Source organism: Chrysemys picta, chromosome 10 (genome assembly GCF_011386835.1).
Source record: "Chrysemys picta bellii isolate R12L10 chromosome 10, ASM1138683v2, whole genome shotgun sequence".
Taxonomy (NCBI): Eukaryota; Metazoa; Chordata; order Testudines; family Emydidae; genus Chrysemys; species Chrysemys picta.
The window spans coordinates 20,247,372-20,266,955 of NC_088800.1; the positions used below are offsets into that span (position 1 = coordinate 20,247,372).

At 42.1% G+C, this 19,584-nt stretch overlaps 1 protein-coding gene across 4 annotated transcripts in view; it reads left to right on the forward strand.

The window, feature by feature from the left end:
* SHC4 (SHC adaptor protein 4) overlaps positions 1-19,584 on the forward strand; it is a 54,183-nt gene that overhangs the window by 15,068 nt on the left and 19,531 nt on the right. For all 4 annotated transcript variants that reach the window (XM_005304014.5, XM_005304015.5, XM_005304016.5 and 1 more), the window contains 3 exons: positions 16,347-16,410; positions 17,384-17,503; positions 19,463-19,516. In XM_005304014.5, coding sequence (XP_005304071.1) covers positions 16,347-16,410; positions 17,384-17,503; positions 19,463-19,516 — 238 coding nt within the window. The remainder of the gene's footprint in view (positions 1-16,346; positions 16,411-17,383; positions 17,504-19,462; positions 19,517-19,584) is intronic.

The following is a 19,584-nucleotide window of genomic DNA, read 5'->3' on the forward strand; positions in this document are numbered from 1 at the left end:
AGATCAGCAAACGTTTGTTCCCAGATACTAAACCTCTGGCTTTGGCCAATAATAAAAAAAAACCATGTTATCACTCATCAGGGTTCGGTAGAGTTCCCTCAGGGCTGTTTAAATGTGAAATACTTTGTGTTCTATTATCTTTGTAAGTTTGTAACTTCCTCTGCAGATCAAGTGAATGGGTGTTGATATTCAGTCTTCTGGAGTGAGGCATTACAGTGTTTTTAAAAAGATACTGTGACAGGACTGGCAAGGCCCAGAATTTCCTTTCCTTTATTTTTCTTTTACCTATCTGCGAAGTCCATGTTACTCTATATTTGTGTGTGAGTGCGCATGTTTGAGGTTGAGATTCAAAATAAATGCTACTTTTCCCTTTCAAAAGAAACTCCTTATCGGGAAGCAGCGTGGCTTGTGAAAAGCCCTTTAACAGCTGGGGCTAGATTCTGTGCTGCCCCATGCAGGAGGCACAGCCTAGGTGTGTGCAGACAGGGAGCTCTATGCCCAACCAACCTTTGCCCCTCTAAGATTCTGGGCTAGTGCAAAGGCCAGCTGCCCATGAGCTGCTCTCCAGCCACAATTGCCAGAATATTCTGGCAGTGCCCCAGACATGATCCCTCCCATCCCAAGCCATTCCCCAACCCGGTTTATGTTGGGGAGTCAGGGAACGTGAGTTAAGCCTCCGGCACCCAACTACACCACCTGTATATTGGGGGAATTCCCAAGGGGCATTTCTGCTCCTCAGTGTATTTGTGTTTGTGTTTGCACAGGGCTGAGAAGGGATGGGAACATGGAAGAAAAAGTTTATAATAATCCCCTGGAAGCTTAAAACAAGATTAAGGAAAGGGGACTTGAAAAATTACAAAAACTGTTTGAATTGGGCCAATCTATCTAATAAGTGAAGTTGCTAATGCTGATATTGATTCTCTTGATAAGATGTTGCATCATTTTGAAATGAGGCTTCGGTACAAAGCAGAATGTTGGAGGTGAGCCTCTGCCTTTGAAAAATAAATTAAAACCCTCCTCATCGTGTTCCCACCATGTCTCTGGCATTTAGGGCAGCGACGAAGCTCCTCCACTCCTGTCTGTTTCTGGCAAGTCTTTCAATGGTTCCCCAGCTGTGCCCCAGGTTTTTCCGCTCAGTTTCCACAGCTATTCGCCCTATTGTTTTCGGGCGGCCTCATTTTCACTTGCCTTCAGGTGTCCGTCTTATTGCTACTCTGGGGATGGAATCAGTTTCCATCCGAAGCACATGGCCGATCTATCTCCAATGCCTCTTAGCAACGATGGTGCTCAGATTCTCTTGGCTGCATTGTGTCAACAGATCTTGGTTTGAGATTGGTCCAAAAGATATGGAGGATTTTTCTGAGGCAGGTTGTATGAAATGAAGACAATTTGGTCATGTCATACTTTCTCATTCCCCAGCATTCTGCACTATAAAGTATAAAGCAGCTCTGATAAATCTTGAGTTTGGTTTTGGATTTTGATGATTTCATAGAATCATAGGGTTGGAAGGGACCTCAGGAGGTCATCTAGTCCAACCCCCTGCTCAAAGCAGGACCGATCCCCAGACAGATTGTTGCCCCAGATCCCTAAATGGCCCCCTCAAGGATTGAACTCTCAACCCTGGGTTTAGCAGGCCAATGCTCAAACCACTGAGCTATCCCTCCCCCCACCGGACTGTATTTAAGCTTCTGAAGGTGTTCCTGGCTTTAGTGATTTTGTTCCGGATGTCCTGGCTTGTTCCACTGTCCTGGCTGATGGTGCTGCCCAAGTATGTGAATGTTTCTACATTGGTGAGAACATAATCCTCTCTCCATACTGGTGATGGTGAGGCAATATTAAAGGTCATGATATCTGTCTTATTGCAATTGATTTTCAGTCCAATTTGCTGGCTGAATGCATTGAATTGAGTTGTTTTTTCTTGTACAATGGTGTTGGGTATGTGATAGGAGAGTGACATCATCTGCGAAGTTTAGGTCTTCAAGGGATGAGAAGTGTATCCATTTAATGCCTCTTGGCATGTCTTCTGTTATATGCTGCATTACCCAGTCAATGACAATGTTGAAGAGGATTGCAGACATGACACACCCCTGATATACTCCTGTTTTTACTTCAAAACTGAGCTCACTGTAATCAACACTGCATGTAAAGTTGAAATAAGGGATTCCATATGCCCACAGAATGCACCACAGGCTGGTCCCGTGAATCCTATCAAAAGCCTTCTCAAAGTCTATGAAGTTTATGTAGAGCTGCTGTTGCCATTCTAAGCATTGTTCTGTTATGTTTCGTAGAGTGAAGATCTGGTCTGTGCATCCACACCCTTTCCGAAAACCGGCTTGCTCTTTTCTGAGAATGCTATCAACTGCCTCTGATATATGCTGGACTATGATCTTACACCATACTTTGCTTGGCACAGATAAAAGTGTGATACCACACCAGTTATTACAATCACTGAGAGTTCCTTTCTTTGAGATCTTCACTATAACTTCATTGGTCCACTCATCTGGCACTTTTTCTCTTTCCCAGACTGATGTAAATAGAGGGGCCAGGATAGATGCTGCTAACTGAGGATTTACCTTGAATAATTCTGCATTTAAGTTCTCCTTGCCAGGAACTTTCCCATTTTTTTAAAGGATTTGATGGCTTGAATGATCTCTTCCTCAATTGGGATGTCTGTGTTGACATCAAGATCTTCTTCTGCCTCCTGGATGTTTGCTTCCTCTTTAAGTGGCTCCCTGGTCAGCAATTCTTTGAAATGCTCTGTCCAGCATATTTCTTGTTTATTCTTTTGTTAGTAGGTGGCCTTGTTGGTCCCTGATGAGAGTGTTTGTTGGTGTCTGCCGTTTACCACTGATAAACCAAATAATTTTGTAGACGGGTCCGTGTTCACCACAAGCAGTTGCATCCTCTGCTTGTGTTGCCAGATTATCAATATAATGTCGTTTGTCCACTCTCACAAGGTGTTTGACCTCCCGGTGTGCCTTGCTATTCTCCTCGTGGTATTTGTCCTTTAGCTTCTGGGATTTTGTGTCTAAAACTTTTTTCTTCAGGGCTTGTTTAGTTTCTATGGTGTTCCATGTGCTGGGTGTAATTCACTCCTTCCATCTCTTCTGACTGTATCCTAGTCAGGCTTCACTGCTCTGTTTATAAATTGCTGTTACTTTGTCCCACTTCTTGTTGATCTCCTCATCTGCATTCCCCTCCTCTTCATCAAGGTCTGCAAGGGCCCGAAACCTGTTCTTTAACTGCAGAACAAAGGCTTTCTGTATTTCAGGGGACTTTAGCTTGTCAATGTCATAAAGTCTATGTCCCATACTTCTCAGTTTTAGCTTGATGGAGGCTGTCACAAGATGGTGGTCACTGCCAATATCTGCACCTCTTCTCACTTTCACATCTGTCCGTGAGCATCGCCATTTGCCATTGATCATATGGTTAATCTGGTGCCATTTGGAGATCACCATGTCACCTTGTAGATTTCCCGGTGTTGAAATAGGGTTCTGCCGATAACTAGGTCATTCATATTACAGAAATCAACAAGCCTCTCTCCATTTTCATTCATGGTGCCACACCCATGCCTTCCCATTGCTCTGTTGTTGTTTGTGTTGTCCTTACCGACTTTGATAAGGTCTCCCATGATGATAGTTAGGTCATGGTGTGGTACTCTCTCTAACGCCGCCTATGGTGTAAGGTAGAATTTGTCCTTTACTACTTCATCACTGTCATTTTTCAGAGCATAGCACCTAATCAGGGTGATGATATTCTATTTCCCTTTCAGTCTGGCTCTCATAAATCTGATGCTGATGGACCTCCATTCCCATCTTCAAAAGGATGGCAATACCCTCATGGTGTTGTCCATCATTCCATCCCGAACACAGCAAAGTTTCTCCCGAGGCTGTTAATCTTCCTGATCCCGTCCATCTGCTCTCGCTGACACCCAGGCTGTTTAAGCTGTAGCGTCTCATCTCTGCTGTGACCTAAGCTAGCTTCCCTGTTTCATATATTGTCCGTACATTCCAAAAACCATACATTCTTGGTGTTAAAAGTCTATAATTAAAGCTCCTGTGTACCATGTTTTAATGCAGCCTTGATTTGTGTATACTTGAAATTAGAAGCTGTTTGCACTTATCAACTTATGCACACAACCAGCCCAGTTCCTGGCTATTGTGTTATTAATACAATTCCCTAGCACTAATTATTCACAGATCAAAAAAGTAGGTGCCATTCTATTGGCACATGGAGGTCAGTATTTAGCATTCAGACCAATAAATTGTCTTCTTTAGTAGCTCTAGTTTCAGAGTAGCAGCCGTGTTAGTCTGTATCCGCAAAAAGAACAGGAGTACTTGTGGCACCTTAGAGACTAACAAATTTATTAGAGCATAAGCTTTTGTGGGCTACTGCCCACTTCTTCGGATGCATATAGAGTGGAACATATATTGAGGAGATATATATACACACATACAGAGAGCATGAACCTCTAAGGTGCCACAAGTACTCCTGTTTTTTTTAGTAGCTCTAGAATCCAAAAAGTGAGGTTATCTCACAACTGCATGCCATGGAGTATGTCATTACACTTACAAAATAGAGCTCTTGATGGATTGTTTGGAAAATGAGCAATTAATTGTTTAAAGGAAATTCACCAAGTCCAATTTGGCCCAAACTTTAGGTTTTGTAAACATGAGCAATGTTAAAACTTAGCAATACAAATGTTTCCATAACTTTAAAAAAGTCCAGTGAGAACATTTTTAAAAAATAAAACAGCCCCTTGCAGTGTGTGTGAAAGAGAAGTGCAAACCTAAAACATGTTTGCAACCCTAATGCTGGCCTAGTGTAGCAGAATTTGAAGTTCAATAGTTTAGCATCTGACTAGAAGCAAACATAAAACTGATTAGTCTATTCTCCTCCTAGCTGAGAAACTAGTATAAATAACATACAAAAATATTGGCTATTTTAAGTGTTTTCAGTTTTAATAATCTAAGATATCTGCAACATGGGAAAATAGATTGGATTTTTTCTACCTTGATAGCATTCCTCTACACAAAGGGGCATTTTTCAAAATTGGGCAAATACAGCCCCTGAATGTGTGTCTAAAGCTTCATCTACACTACAAGCTGGAAGTGAGTCCCTGCTCATCTCCGTGTATTCTCACTAATGCTCACCAAGCTAGTGCGAATATAACTAGCAGTGTATCTAGCGCACACAGCAGCTGTGGAGGCATAACTGAGTACGTACCCACTACCTATTACACTCTCCTTCTTCCTGTACTGCAGCTTAACTCTTTGCTGAAACATAGGCTAGAGCTCTGTCTTTTCAGAAAGTTAAACCTCAGGGCTATTGTATGTAAAGCCCTGCGGGTAGGCATTAATAGATCCCAGACAGTTTGAGAAAGGGAACCATACAGTTTCTTTACAATCAAATATTTAATACACAAAACACATTGTAAATAGTATTTGGAATCATTTACGAAGAACGTCTTAAATAAAATCTATAAGGTACCAAATCTACTGTTTATTATATAGACTTTCCCACTTTGCTTTTGTTACATATATTTACATGGAAGGTTTCACCATAACATTTATACTTCTCTACTTAAACACACACAGACACATTCCCATATGATCTTCTTTCAGAGATGAAGTCTCAGTTTCTATAACGTGGCCTTGATATGTTGGGTGTGTCACTTGGACTCTTCAGAGCTTGAGAAGTATGGCAGCATTTCCGTTCTTTTCCAAACACTTCTTCAGGGGCTTTCCGCAAAGAAAAGTCTGGGGATCCTTACAGCTAGCATGGGGATAACAAGATGACTGGTCTCCTCAGTTGTTGTAAAATAGGAACTGTAGCCTGTATCCAGACAGGTACGGTACTGGGACCTCGCCCCCACAGCAGACAACATCCCTTGGTCTTGCATGCTGCTAAGTCTACAGGACTGTCTTTAACTTCTGTATTTATAAACTTTCCCTGTGGTGAGCTCTGACTGGCTCAGCTGTCAGTGAATTTGTGGAAGTTGCAAGACTCCTTGCCCTTAGTGAAAACTCTCTGCCCAGCTTCAGAAACAGCTGCTGAACATGCCCAGTAACTGCCGCACCCTATGTCTGGATGTTTCTGGACCCTTCTAGTCAAGTTGCCCTGCTCTGCAGACACAGAATATTCTGCTAAAATCCACGTCTCTTCCCCACTGCTTCACTCCCTTTCTTTGGACTTAAAATTCCCACCCCCTCTTCCCCCGGAATACATACCCCCCCCCCCAAATGCTGCAGTAAAAATATGTGGCTTACAGTTTCAGGCACAAAGGAGCAGGAATTGTCTTTATCCTGCGCTGGTCATTCCATTTGTGCTGATCAGTAATAATGAATGCACCAGATGGGCGGCACTAGGTGATGTAGAATTTCTATACAGGTGTGCTATGGAGTGTTATTCCCTGCAGATTTTGCCTGTGCAAAGCCTATTTACTCAGACTTTGTGCAGGGAGAGCGGATTTCATGCTAGACATTTTTGTATGGTTTTTTTAATATTCCTCAGAGCCAGGTGAAGGAAAGATCCTGGGGTCAGAGGCAACAATGAGTCAGACAGAGAGAGGCAAACCGGCTAAGTAGTTGTGCAGCTCCCAGCTGAGCAGTATTGGTGTGCTCTCTGCTGAGTCTGGCTGGACTGACTTCCATGGCAGAAGGTGCAAGGATTCCGGAGTGGGAGGAGGATAAAGATCTCTCCTGGGTGGTTGGCAGGATCAGTCTGTCTGTGTGCAGGTGGGGTCTGACTGGGGGAGAAGAATGTGAAGGTGAAATCCTCGCCCCTGCTCAGGCCCCTTTGTGCCCCCTGAAAGAGCCAGAATGGTATAGAGGGGCCCTGATCCTGCTCTACATGGCTGGGGGAAGATTCCCCATGCACAGGAACTGTGGAGACCGTTGTAAGGCTGCCTCCCAAGGACCCCGTCACAACCCTGGCATAGGGTGTGGGGCTGAGGGTAACAGAGATGTGTCCAGGCTGTGGCCACAGTACTTAGTATTACAGTCCCTGTGGCAGCTCTGGAAGGCTGCAGTAACTCAGACAGGTCCCCAAGGCTTGATTAAATTATAGCAGGAACCTCTCCAGCTCTGAGAGCAGGCCAGAATCGGGACAGTGCAGCGGTGTCTTAAAGCCACTTTCTCCCTTCCTCTCCCCGGACTAAGAGTTCTGTGCAGGATTCTCTTAGGGTGTATCTGTGTTGCATCTGGGAATTGTGATTCCCAGCTTGGCAAGATGTACACAAGATAGCTCTGCTCAAGCTAGCATGCTAAACATAGCAATGTGGCCTCAGCAGCACAAGCAGTGCCTCGGGGTTAACCTCCCATGTACAATCCCACCCAACACCCCCAGATACATACATTGTCCATTGGCCATGTTGCCCGTGCCAATGCGGCCACATTGCTACATTTAGGTGTTAGCACCAGTAGAGCTAGCACATGTACATCTACCTCAGCTGGGAATTGCACTTCCCAGCTGCTCTGCAGACATGCCCTTAGAGGCATATCTCACCCTACGACTGTGTAGAAAGGAGACCTAGACTGGAAAAAAGAATCTGGAGATCCTCTGTTTTTTGGTGGATCCTGGTTAGCTTTATTCTTCCCTGAATCTGCTGCATTTAGGCCTTGTCTCTCCACAGAAGTTGCGCTAGCTTAATTTATGTAGGTTTTTAGTCCTGTTTAGTTAGACTGGTACAGATATGCTTATTTCAGTCTGAGTGACTTATTTCTATGTAGCTTAAACCTGTTCCTAATTGAAGTAAGCTAAATATTGATTAAAGTGTCCATGTTCCCTTTTTCATCAGCTTAGCTAAATCAATTTTATATCACACCTTTAGTTAAACAAGGACTTGTCTATATGCAAATTGCCCTAGCTGCTCATTTACTAAGTGAACACGTGCATGCTGTGAGACTGGACTTTCATGCTTCACTTCTTTTTCTATCGGTGCATGTTCTACTCTGCATCAAGGTCAGCATATATCCTAGAGGCTTGAACTTGCTTTCAGAAGCTGACTGAATTCATTGCACACAACAAGGCTAACATTCCATATGGTATGTTCTAAGGGACTGCAGGGTATTGTGGATGACTTATTTAGTTCCACTGAAATTAACAGAGCAAGTCATGTGCCTTATGCCTGAAAGGACAGGATATGGGGTAGATGTTATCACTTTCTTGGAAGGTTAGAAACAGGATGATTTATCGTAGTATTGATGTATACTCCAAACCATAAATCTCTTGGCCTGTTTGAAAAATGAAAAAATGTCTGACGCATTCAGATGACCTCTCACGCTCCTCAAAATGTTATGTATATTTGTGCTCTAAAATTATATTTAGATTGCACACTTAAACCAAAAAAGTAATAGAGGGGTTTTGCCCCTTGCTTCTTTTTGGTGCTTACCCTATAAGGGTTTTAATGCATGTTGTTCTCTAGGGCAAAATGCTTTCCCCAATAGAGATTAGAATTGCGCTCAAATCAAGTTATTTGGATCCAGAATGCAAACACCCCTGAAGTTCAGCATTGTTTACAATGGGTTTTTAGTTCTTCCCATTATAAAAATACGGGCTGTGTGCAAATTGTGTCTGTCGCTGAATCACCTCAAAGGTCCAAAAGTGTTCAGATCCACGGTTTTAGTTTATGGCCCCACTCTGTGGAAAGTGAATAATCTTTGTCATTTGTTCACATGAACCAGTTGCCCCCTCTTTGTTGTACTATAAACATGCATTTGCATGGTTTCACTGAGCCCTCTGGCTAGTTCCCTGTTACGCATCTCCTAGCTCACACTCATAAATCACTCATTATTAGAAATTATACTTGGACATTTATGGGAAGAAGGGAAGAGATTCTGGATCTTGGATTGCTACATTAACTTGTAAACTTGAAAATGGTCAGGCAACATTGTTAGGGCTAAGGGCATCTGCAGTGGGGTGACAGGGATGGCTGGCTAAATAAGGCTGACTTTGTTTGGATGATTACTTTCTACTTTGTTGAGCCACACAATCCCTTTCTGTTAGATGGCGTAGGCAGGCCTTTAGATGCTTAAAAGCAAATTTCAACAGCATTCTTATTCACTTACATCAGCCCACGTCTCTTCTTCTACTCTCGTTTGGGGAAACAATAAACAAAGTGGTCTACTGTTATTGTGAGTTCTTCCCTTTAAATTAAAAGAAAAAAAATGATTAAAACTGCAACAAGTTTTCTTCTAGAGAGTCAAACTCCAGAGAACAAGTCCCACACAGCTTGGAAGTTGCCTTCCACCCAACAGGTTTGTAGCAACCAGCTAGTACAAACTTTTTGTTGTTAAGCTTCCTAGAAATTCAGACTCCTTCAATCCAGCAGACAGCAGAGCTGCTGAAACCCCAGGATTTGTAGAACAGCGTTTCTCATCCTTTTCAGGTTGGCTACCCCAAAAAAAATATTTCCACAACCACCTTATATTTATTAGAAAAGGTGAGAGTTAAAAACATATCAATGATAAGCCTATTGAGTTGATTTGTGTGTGTGTTTCGAGAGGTTGATAGAGAATATTTAACCTGGAAGGGTAAGGGTGTGTGGAGAGTTGGGAACAAGATTGTCTTTGCTTTTGACTTTAATAAAATTTTCTATCCCTCTCAACCCCTCGGTTGCCTTTCATGACCCACCAGTTGAAGAAAAACTGCAGTAGAGTCTAGAGTGGAATCGCATCGTTTCATTCTGAATGTGATAAAGGACCACATTCTCAGGCACAGCCTCAGATTTTAAATGTAAAAATGTACATATGAATTCTTGTGTCCACAGAATTGCACATTCATCCATTTTGCACATGTGGACTGGACTGCTGGGAGCCTATCCCATCTACATCCACTAATTCAGGTGTATGTGATATGGCAGTTAGAAAATTGGAGGCTGGTTTAATGCCAGCTGAAAATGTGTTCCTGAAAGAGAAACCTAAAATCAACTTGTTTCTAGAAATCTATCAATACAAGTGCTATTTCATCATAGTATATCCACAGTTTCTTCTTCTCTCTAATCTATGATGCAATTTATGTGCAATTATATCTGCCCTATTGAATTGTACTGTACCTTAGAAATACTTTAGGATACAAATGAGGTGTTATCCCATATTTATTTTTCATAACTATCAAAATAATGTACAGCCACATATGCCGTAAACTTTGTTACTGACTTAAAAGTATGTCATTATTATGTAATTTACACGTTAGATGTGCTTGAAATAAGCAACTTAGCACAATATTAGTGTCAGGGTCGGCTCCAGGCACCAGCTTGTCAAGCAGGTGCTTGGGGCGGCCGCTCCGGAGAGGGGCGGCACGTTCAGGTATTCGGCGGCAATTCGGCGGGAGGTCCCGCTTGGAGCGAAGGACCTCCCGCCAAATTGCCGCCGCAGATCCGCGGCTTTTTTTTTGTTTTGTTTTGGTTTGGTTTTTGGCTGCTTGGGGCGGCGAAAACCCTGGAGCCGGCCCTGATTAGTGTGCTGTAAAATAAGTCATTACTCAGATTAAAGCCAGACATATCATGGCTGGCTTGAGGAAACTATTTTATGTATTGGAAAGGTTGTTAGACCATCTAAAATGCCATCCATGGATACCCAGCAGCCAATACAGGGAGTAGGTGTTCTACATTGAACGGTACAAGTAATAGAAACTGCTGAGGAATTATCCTCCTATTGCTTTGTCCCCTTTGCTGAAAATTGCTTGGGTGGATGGGGACTCCCAAGGTTTCATTTTCTAGTACAGGATTGGGATCTATTGTTATCAGTTTTGCTTTGGACTCCTTCATTCTGTATAGACTGTCCTGGCCGAAGAGTCCAATCATTCATCTGTTGCCAAATCTCCTTGTTTTTGATGTTTGGCCAGTGTGTCTGTGTCTGTGTCTCTTGCTATACAACCAGCCTCAGTGTGCTGGGCTAGTCCATACCTCCCCACGTTTCAAGATGGGTCCTGCCCTGGGGGAGGGGAGGCTCTGGCAGAGAGGGCAGTTGCAAAGAGAGCCCACTCCACACTCACCCTGCAGGGTTGACTCCTGCCCAGCACGGCTGGCTGGGCTTGGCTCCTCGCTCCAGGCGTTGCAGTGCACATGGTTGCAGCCCGGCTGGCTCGGCCCCCCTGACAGGGAGTGGATGGCGGGCCAGGCCAAATTTGAACAAGTGGCACTGCAACCTCGTGCTCCAGGGCCCAGGTCACAATGCCGGGAGCTAAGCTGAACGAGCCCTGTGGGATTTGAGTCACTTCAGCTAGGACGGGGGTTTGGGGCTCAAAGATGGACAGTCCCGCGAAACCCCGGGGTTGCTGGGAGGTAGGCTAATAACCCTGATTGGTTAATTTATATGATGTCAGGCCGGTTTGGTTTCTTTTAGTACTGACCTAGAATACAAGAAGGTTGTTTTTTTGTTTTGTTTTGTTTTTGTTTTTTTTTACCATTTTAAAGGTTGATTTTGTGGCTAGGAATCTCAGTTTTTTTCATATTGATCATTTATTGGCCTTCCTAACTGCATTTCTTGCCATGGCTTGCAGGGTTTAGTGCTTATTATTTCTAAACTAGGTGATTGTTTTGGTAATTCTCATTGCTAAGAACTTGGCCCATGCTATGGTAATGCATCGTTTAGCCTGCTGTAATGCACATGTGCTTGTCTTCCACTTTCATCAGTCCAAAGTCTTTCATTCCATGCAGAATATATCAGCTGAATTTACTCTTCTTCTTCATCTTGATACCCTTTAAATTTAATTACTCAAGATTTCCTTTACAGTGAAAGTTCAGTTGAACAGTAACGTCATTCATGTTCAAAACCCATAAGGCTGGATCCTGAGCTGGTACACATTGGCATACTTCCATTGAAACCAACGGTGATGTATCAATTCACACCAGTTTAGAATCTGGCCCATTCAGATATAACGCTCAGCTTATTTGCAAGTAGTACTCTAAGTGTGTATCTCCTCCTGAAGTGTTGATTCTGCAGTAAGTTGTTTCCGTGTATGTTTACTTGCTCTCCTTAAGCTGTGGGATTTTGCTACTTGCCCTTTGAGGCTGCCATTGGTAGCGTTGAATGGTGTGTCTGGTTCTCTCTAGCTTGAAAGCCGTCATTGACATTACACTATTCTCCAGGAGGCAATTTATCCGATGGACTGTGCTCCATCAGTACTAATTCTATATTAGCATTATTGCTGTACCAAGAGCTTTCTCTCCTAATGCAAATGGACCACAAGCACTCATTGGACTAGACGCTGAGACTGAAACCCACTGGCTGTTATTGATGTGTGTGGGGGTTTTTTTGTATTTGTATTTTATTTTTTTCTTTTTGAAACTGAGCTGTCTCAGGGAATAAAATCCTGCAGCATGTATGTGAGCTCACACACTCTCTCAAAGGTAGCCGACTTTTCTAACCGCTTTGTCCCTTTCTGAATAATAAACTATGACTATGGGAAAATCAAAATTGAACTTGCAAGTTTTAATTTACGTCCTGATCTCTCCTAGATGAGACACACGTGTAACAACAGTTTTTTTTTTTTTTTTTTTTTTTTTTTTTAAGAAAATTACCTAAGGCAGAGACACACACCAAGAGTCTAATGCCTTTGTAACCAGAATTGGTAGAATGGAAAAGATCCTTCTTAATATAATGATTAGTAAATAATCCTCATGTGAAAAAAGAATACAAGCATAATGTATATGCAGCAGTGAAGTTTCAAATGATTCATTGGAATCAGAATAGTGGTTCTCTAGCTGCATGCGCTGACTCCTGAGGCCTAATGTGTGTAGTACATAGGTATAGCATGAAAAAGTCCTGCTTCACCATTACAATGGGTCATTTGGATTTTTACATATCAAATGAGAGGTAAATGGGTTTCCTGAATGTCTTTAAATAATGTGAACCTTCTCTCCTTTCATCTGGGCTTTCGTACAAATGTGCACATTCAGGCATGTGCAAATATGCGTGTTTGTGTCTCATTGGTGGGTGCAAAAGACTCTCTGTGGTTTGGAATATTTTGAGTTCCCAGATGTGAGTGGTGGTGGTTATGCTACAGACTGTGCATTCCTGACAATGGTCAAAAGAAGCTAGATCCAAACAAGAACGGAGAAAGGATCCAGTAGGCTTTTTCATATGTTTTCTTCTTGGGAGAGTGTTGGAGAAATGACAGAATAGAAATTCACTTGTGTAAGTTATAATTCACCCGGGACAGCCTCTAAGGTCCTGGCTGTCATAGTAAAGGTTTGGTGGGGAAGGGAGTAGATACATATGACAGACATGGCAAAAATGCATTAAAGCAGGCCTTAGGAGTAATGTTAATGAAGAAATGACTGATGACACTTCTTGCCATTTGCTATAGAAGAAGATGTATTAGAGCTAACTTGTAAGAGCTGTTTCATTTACCAGCATGCTGACGTACTAAAGTAGGAGTTTACAAAAATCTGACATGAGAGATGTGGTCTCCTACAACTGAATTACTCTTACCACTGATTAACTAGGTCTCTGGGGAAAGGAGCATGCCGCACATTGTAACTAGTTGCAGTCTAAAGAGCTGAGGAGAAGGGGACGGATCTTGTGCCAGTGCTACAATGAACACCATGAGGCATAAGTATACAGGTCTCAATCCCTCTCTTCTTCAGCCTTGAAGTAGGAACTTCTAATAAAAAAAAAATAGCCATAAAAATACTTAGCTCTGATACAGGGCTTATAATCAATAGATCTTAAAATGCTTCTCAAAAGTGGCAAAGTATCATTATCCACATTTTACAGGCCCAGAGAAGTTAGGTGCTTTGTCCAAGATTATATAGAATGTATACAGCAAATAGAACAGAACTTCTGTCTTCTGAGACCTAGTCCTGTACCCTAGCCACTGGACCCACAATGCTAAGTCCACACATCACCTACCAGACATCATAAACAATTGTACTAAGACATAATTAAAAAGATGACCTCCGGTGAAATAACATATAAAAGCAATAAACTACAATGAGCTTCTGTTGCCCTATTTGTCTTGGGTTACAAAAACTAGAAGGCTGGAGTTCTAATTACTCCTGGAGTATTTTAGAAATTATAAACACTCTGGGCCAGAGCTATGTAGCTTTCTGCATTTCTAGCAGAGGGAAAGCAGACATGTGAGGGGGGAAATCTACTTTCATTGCTTCCATTAAGAAGCTGGTGCGAGATCAGTGCTTCTAATCAGGGTAGGTAATATACAGTAAAGAGGAGAGACTGATGGAAGGAAATTTGTTATTGATTTTCTTTTCTTCTGCAAAATGACATGTGGGTTGAATGGTTTTTAATGACACATTTATCAATAGGACTCCATTTGTGGCCACCTTGTGAATTTCTCTGTCATCACAACCCATCTAAATTTCTTCTCACCTAAGCTCAAAGCATCCCTTTTTCACTTAGTTTTTCTTTTGTGACTATGTCACGGAGTCCTTAAAAATGCAACCGTTGGAAAAGCCATGCCAAGCCAACAGTGTTATTAACATCAAGTACTAACACCCTTAGAGCCAGCAGAGAACAAGCTACAGTATATGGTCCTAAAGTAGCTGGGGTCAGGAATGAGCCCCTGGCCTGACTTTTATCCTGCCCCCATATAGGACGTTTGGGCTTTAGAAATCCGGCCCTGAGCACTGTTGTGATTAATATGTTTTTAGGATTTTTTTGGCTAGATGAATGTTCTGAAAACGCCTGAACAAACTGGCCTCATTTTAGGAGCCAATTAAAATCATCACATACAGAAGATGACAAGCACACTGGGTTGATTTGGCAGTAATCAGAACAAGCAATTCAAGGGGGCTTTAGCTTCCTTCTTCTGCACAGTACAGCTCTGCACTTAGATATCTGCTATGCAATACAAAAGAGGCACCAACACACACACCTTTAGTTTATAACGTTCTAGGGTGACAGCTCATCTTTCCCCTGTGACCCAAATGCCAGAGGTCAGCTGGAGATGGAAGTAACTGAGTCCAATCCTCCAAGAAGCTGAGCACTTCACAGGATCGGGCCCTTTAATAGCTAAGTTGCTGTACACACATGTACTATTGCTTGTTTACCAAGACGGGCATTATATTTGATTTTGGAATGTTTGCTGTTTTGAGACTGAGCTGACATTTTGTCATAGTCACGCTGTCTAAAACAGTCCCCAGATAAAAGCTAAGATGTGCTTGTGCTGAACACCTTTCATTGTAGTAGGGGTTTTTTTCCTATTGGCTCCAAAACATTAAGCATCAGTAAGTGAGAAGTTAATGACCTTCAGCAAGATGCATTATTTTGCCCAGCAACTGTGCCATCCTGGATCAGGATAATTAAATGCTACATTGCATGTTAAAGTGATAATCGGAGTGATTTTAAATCAGAAGTTTCTTTGTCGAAGTGTGGAAAATAAATACAGCACGCCACTTTGCTATATGAAGTGTGTAATTTATCTGTCTTTGATGTAGGCCAGTAAGCACTGTAAGTGATTTGAGTTATACCCTTCCGTTCTGCTTTCATAAATGGGAAGTGCCTAAAGAGAATACTTGAAAGTGAGAAAAGGGGTTTTACCATGGGAAATTCCTATTAGAGAAAGAAATCTGAACTGATACCCCAGAGCTGAAAAACCTTGAGAGAGGACAAGTAGAAGCAGAAGCCAGCTCTGGATTTCCCCTCTGGCCCTTATTTCTACAATGTACCACATCAAAACTTAAGAACCAAACTACCCCACATTTGAAGGGGAGAGGCTTTGAAATCCAGATTCCAATTTTGCAACTCATGCACACTGTTCTTAAACAGAGATGGGCTCATCTGAGATTTACAGAGAGCAGTTTCCTACTTAGACAAATCTAGCACGGCTGACAACAGCTCTTCCACTATTTATGCCACTGCTCCTGGAAAAGGGCTTCAAAATGTCTAGTGTAGAAGCTGCCCATGAGAATCCCAGTTTGAGTTTGGCCACGGTAAGGTACAGCATACTCCCAAACTAGCTAGCATGGCCATCAGGTGGGGGAGTGTAACTTGCTGGGACAGTTTTGGAATCTAGCCAGACACAACTACTACTCCTGTCAAATGTTCACCATGTACTGTGGACAGTAAAAACAAACCAAAATAACTGCTAGGAGCCTTGGGGGGGAGGGAGAGCTCAGTGGTTTGAGCATTGGCCTGCTAAACCCAGGGTTGTGAATTCAATCCTTGAGGGGGCCATTTAGGAAACTGGGGTAAAAATCTGTCTGGGGACTGGCCCTGCTTTGAGCAGGGGGTTGGACTAGATGACCCCCTGAGGTCCCTTCCAACCCTGATATTCTGTGTTTTAGGGTGGAACTGTAACTATAAATCACCAGTCTCCTGACCTTTTTGGAGCGGATGCTTGTTAAATGGTCAATAGTTTGTGCTGTCTTTTCTATTCTGCAGGGAAGCAATAAGCCGACTGTGCGAAGCTGTATCAGGAACAAATGGAGCTATAAAAAAGCGGAAGGTAAATATTGCATTAGTGGGACATGTTTTCCTTTTTATAGCTGCTTTTTATGGGTTAGATGATTCCCTAGCAGGATTCAGCCCACCATAGAATTCATGCAAGTTCAGTTCAGCTGCATGTTATAAACAGAGTATTTACAATACACTATTTAAAACTACTCATTCTTTGATGAGCAATAATAGTACTGTGTCCTGGAGCCCTAAAAGGTTAATACCCTGCCTGACACTGCTGTTCACACCCAGATATCCCAATTCCCAGTGCTTTGCAAAACCAGGTTTTGGTTGAAAAACAAAAGTTTTTTTTACTGGTAAGGAGACTGAGTTAATTGATTTTCCCTGCTTATCTTCTTTTAGATTAAAAGTTTAAAAACTACCAGAATGACAGTGGCTAGCTTGAAAGGGATAGCTCAGTGGCTAGTGGTCTCCATCACTCATTGATTCAATGAGGAGTGATATTAGCACGCCATGTTGTGCTGTACTATGTTAATTGGAAGTTGTAGATTTCTGTCAGGAACTATGGAGTGTCATAGGGATGGTAACTCTCACTGACCACATTCTTGTTATAACCTGGAAAACAAATACATTGGAGAATTTCCTCATTGACTCGGAAACGTTTTGTCCCCAGGAAAAGAAGCAGAATTAAATGGATAAATTACTCGTTATGAATTATTCACTCAGCTCTATCACTTATGAACATAGCTCTTTGGTGTTTTGTTTTTTAAAGTTTTTAGTTTATCATTATTAACATACAGGAATGTTGCATACAGATATTAAGAAACCTTAATCATAGCTTGTATTTCTTACCTTAAAAGCCCCCTCTGAGTGTGATCAACATCTTATCATCATCTGTGTCTTTATTTTGTACAGATTCTGGGAATGATAATCATAGGTTATAAAATCTACTCAACCCTGGTACAAGGCTGTCTGTGATGCATGAAGTTTACAGTATGTTTTTTGTTTTTGTTTGTTTATAGCCTCCAGTTAAATTTCTGTCTTCTGTGCTTGGCAAAAGTAACCTTCAGTTTTCTGGCATGAATATAAAACTGATCATCTCCATGAGCAGCCTTACTTTGATGAATGTTGATACCCAGCAGGTAGGATCTTTATAGGTCAGTTATTTTCTGAGGTTTCCTTTTATCCATGTTAATATGTTTTCTTCCTCTTTTAGATGCAGATAGCTGTGGTTTAAGAATGAACAAGTGCTTGAGAGAGAAAGCAAAACTATTCAGGTTTAGATTATAAGCCTTGTAAAGATTAGCCAGAGTTGGCCTCTGAATTTAAAGGGGAAAAAGCGGTGGAGAAACTTGACATTTGTCACATGTACTTTGTGTTTATAATAGTGTCTTTCATCTGGAAGCATCCCTAAGCACTTGACAAACAGTGTCTCTGTGGGTGTATGTGTATACCTCTGCCTGTTCATTTGTATGGTGCCTAATAGGGCTGCAGTGCAGACTGGAGTCTCTTATCACTACCAAAAATAAATATTTAATAACAATAATGGGTCATATGACTGGCCTATGTTAGGGAGGTTTAGCAGTTCCCCTGGAACAAAGCTGCCCTAGAGTTACTTACCTGACTTCCAGGGGATCTCCCATAGCACCCCCTCCTGGAAACCCCAGGGTATAGCCTCAATGGTACTGCAGCCATAGGCAGCTAGCAAAACTTAGAGCAGCCCTTAGGCTAGTGCACAGTTGTCCAAAGCTGGTTTAAGACTGTGCTAATGTGTGTTTATTCTCAGTTACTTATCACATGCATTTGCTGATTCTGCAGGATGTGGCGCTATATGCCTATGGGGCTGAGGTCTGACTTGGAGCTGTGATGTGATTCTATTATTGGATCATAGTAGCAACACAGCTCCCTAAGATGACCACCTTAGTTGTGCTTAACCTTTTGTACTGGTTTCAGCTGTTTTAGTATTTTCTGATACAGAGCTAGGTTTTCTTCTTCACTGAACAGGTGGGGTCTGGGAGCTAGGTTCTAACTCCCTGATTCTGTGGGCCAGCCCTGGCTGTCACACATTGTAGAGCTGCTGCCAGGCAGCTCTAAGTTGTGCCATTGCCAAAGCGTCTTTACTAGAGTTGACCCTGTGCAAGTGAAAGATAGTCGTGGGCAAAGTGGAGCTCTGTCACACAGTTCCCTCACTTTAGATGTCTCCTACCTGGGGAGAGGCAAAGGTGCAGGGCACCAGGAGAGTTCTTTTTACCCCAGAGGAATTGCACCATTCAGGAGTGCAAAGGGACCAAATCCCAGCTAAAGAATCTGGCCTCAAATGTACTAATGCTTTCTCAGTTCATTTGAATTATGGAAATTCAGGGCACTGTCTCGCTGTTCTTTTTAGCCCCTATTTACTGGATGTTGGTAAATTGAAAATCGAATGTATTCAGTTCTTTCATTTCCACCACATTCCACTGTTTGCCTGCTTGCTTAATCAATTGCAGTTGGTTCTAATAAAGAACTGTGTGTTCATTGCGATGAGGTAATGCATGAACCTAAGAAAAATTGATGCCTGATCCAGCTAGAGAGATTTATGACAAATAAAAGAACTGTACTAGTGTAGCGAGTGAATATTGTCAGACCACAAACACCAGAGAGCCCTGTTCATGAAAATATTCTTCCATCAGCTGACTTCTTGTGTGTCTTTATGAATAACTGTCAGTGACATTTAACTGAACTCATTTGGCTTTTAACTTTAATCACGGATTTGTAAAGCCACCTCTCTCTCTCTCTCTCTCTCTGTCTCCTCACGTAGCCCCAAGTTCCCAATATTTAGTTTATTAATCATATAAAAAATCAACAGCTGAATTCGTTTTGAAAAATCCCTAACGGCTGCTGGGGATTAAGAAGTCAAAGATCGTGCTGTACTGTATGTGAATCTGATGTTTCTGGGTGTATTCCCATCTTTAAGTTCCCTCATAGGAAAATTGTATGATACGCATATTATTGGATCAGGTTTTCATGAGCTAGGCCCTGTATTACTTTCTCTGCAGGGTTATCTGGTATTTTCTATATGTACAGCACATGGACACTCCTAACTGACTGCTTGTATTTCTCAGATTATTGCCAACCACCACATGCAGTCCATCTCATTTGCCTCTGGAGGTGATCCAGTAAGTATAGATGTGCAAGATATATTTCTGTAAGCATAAGGATTAATTACAAGACTAAAAGTACCTGC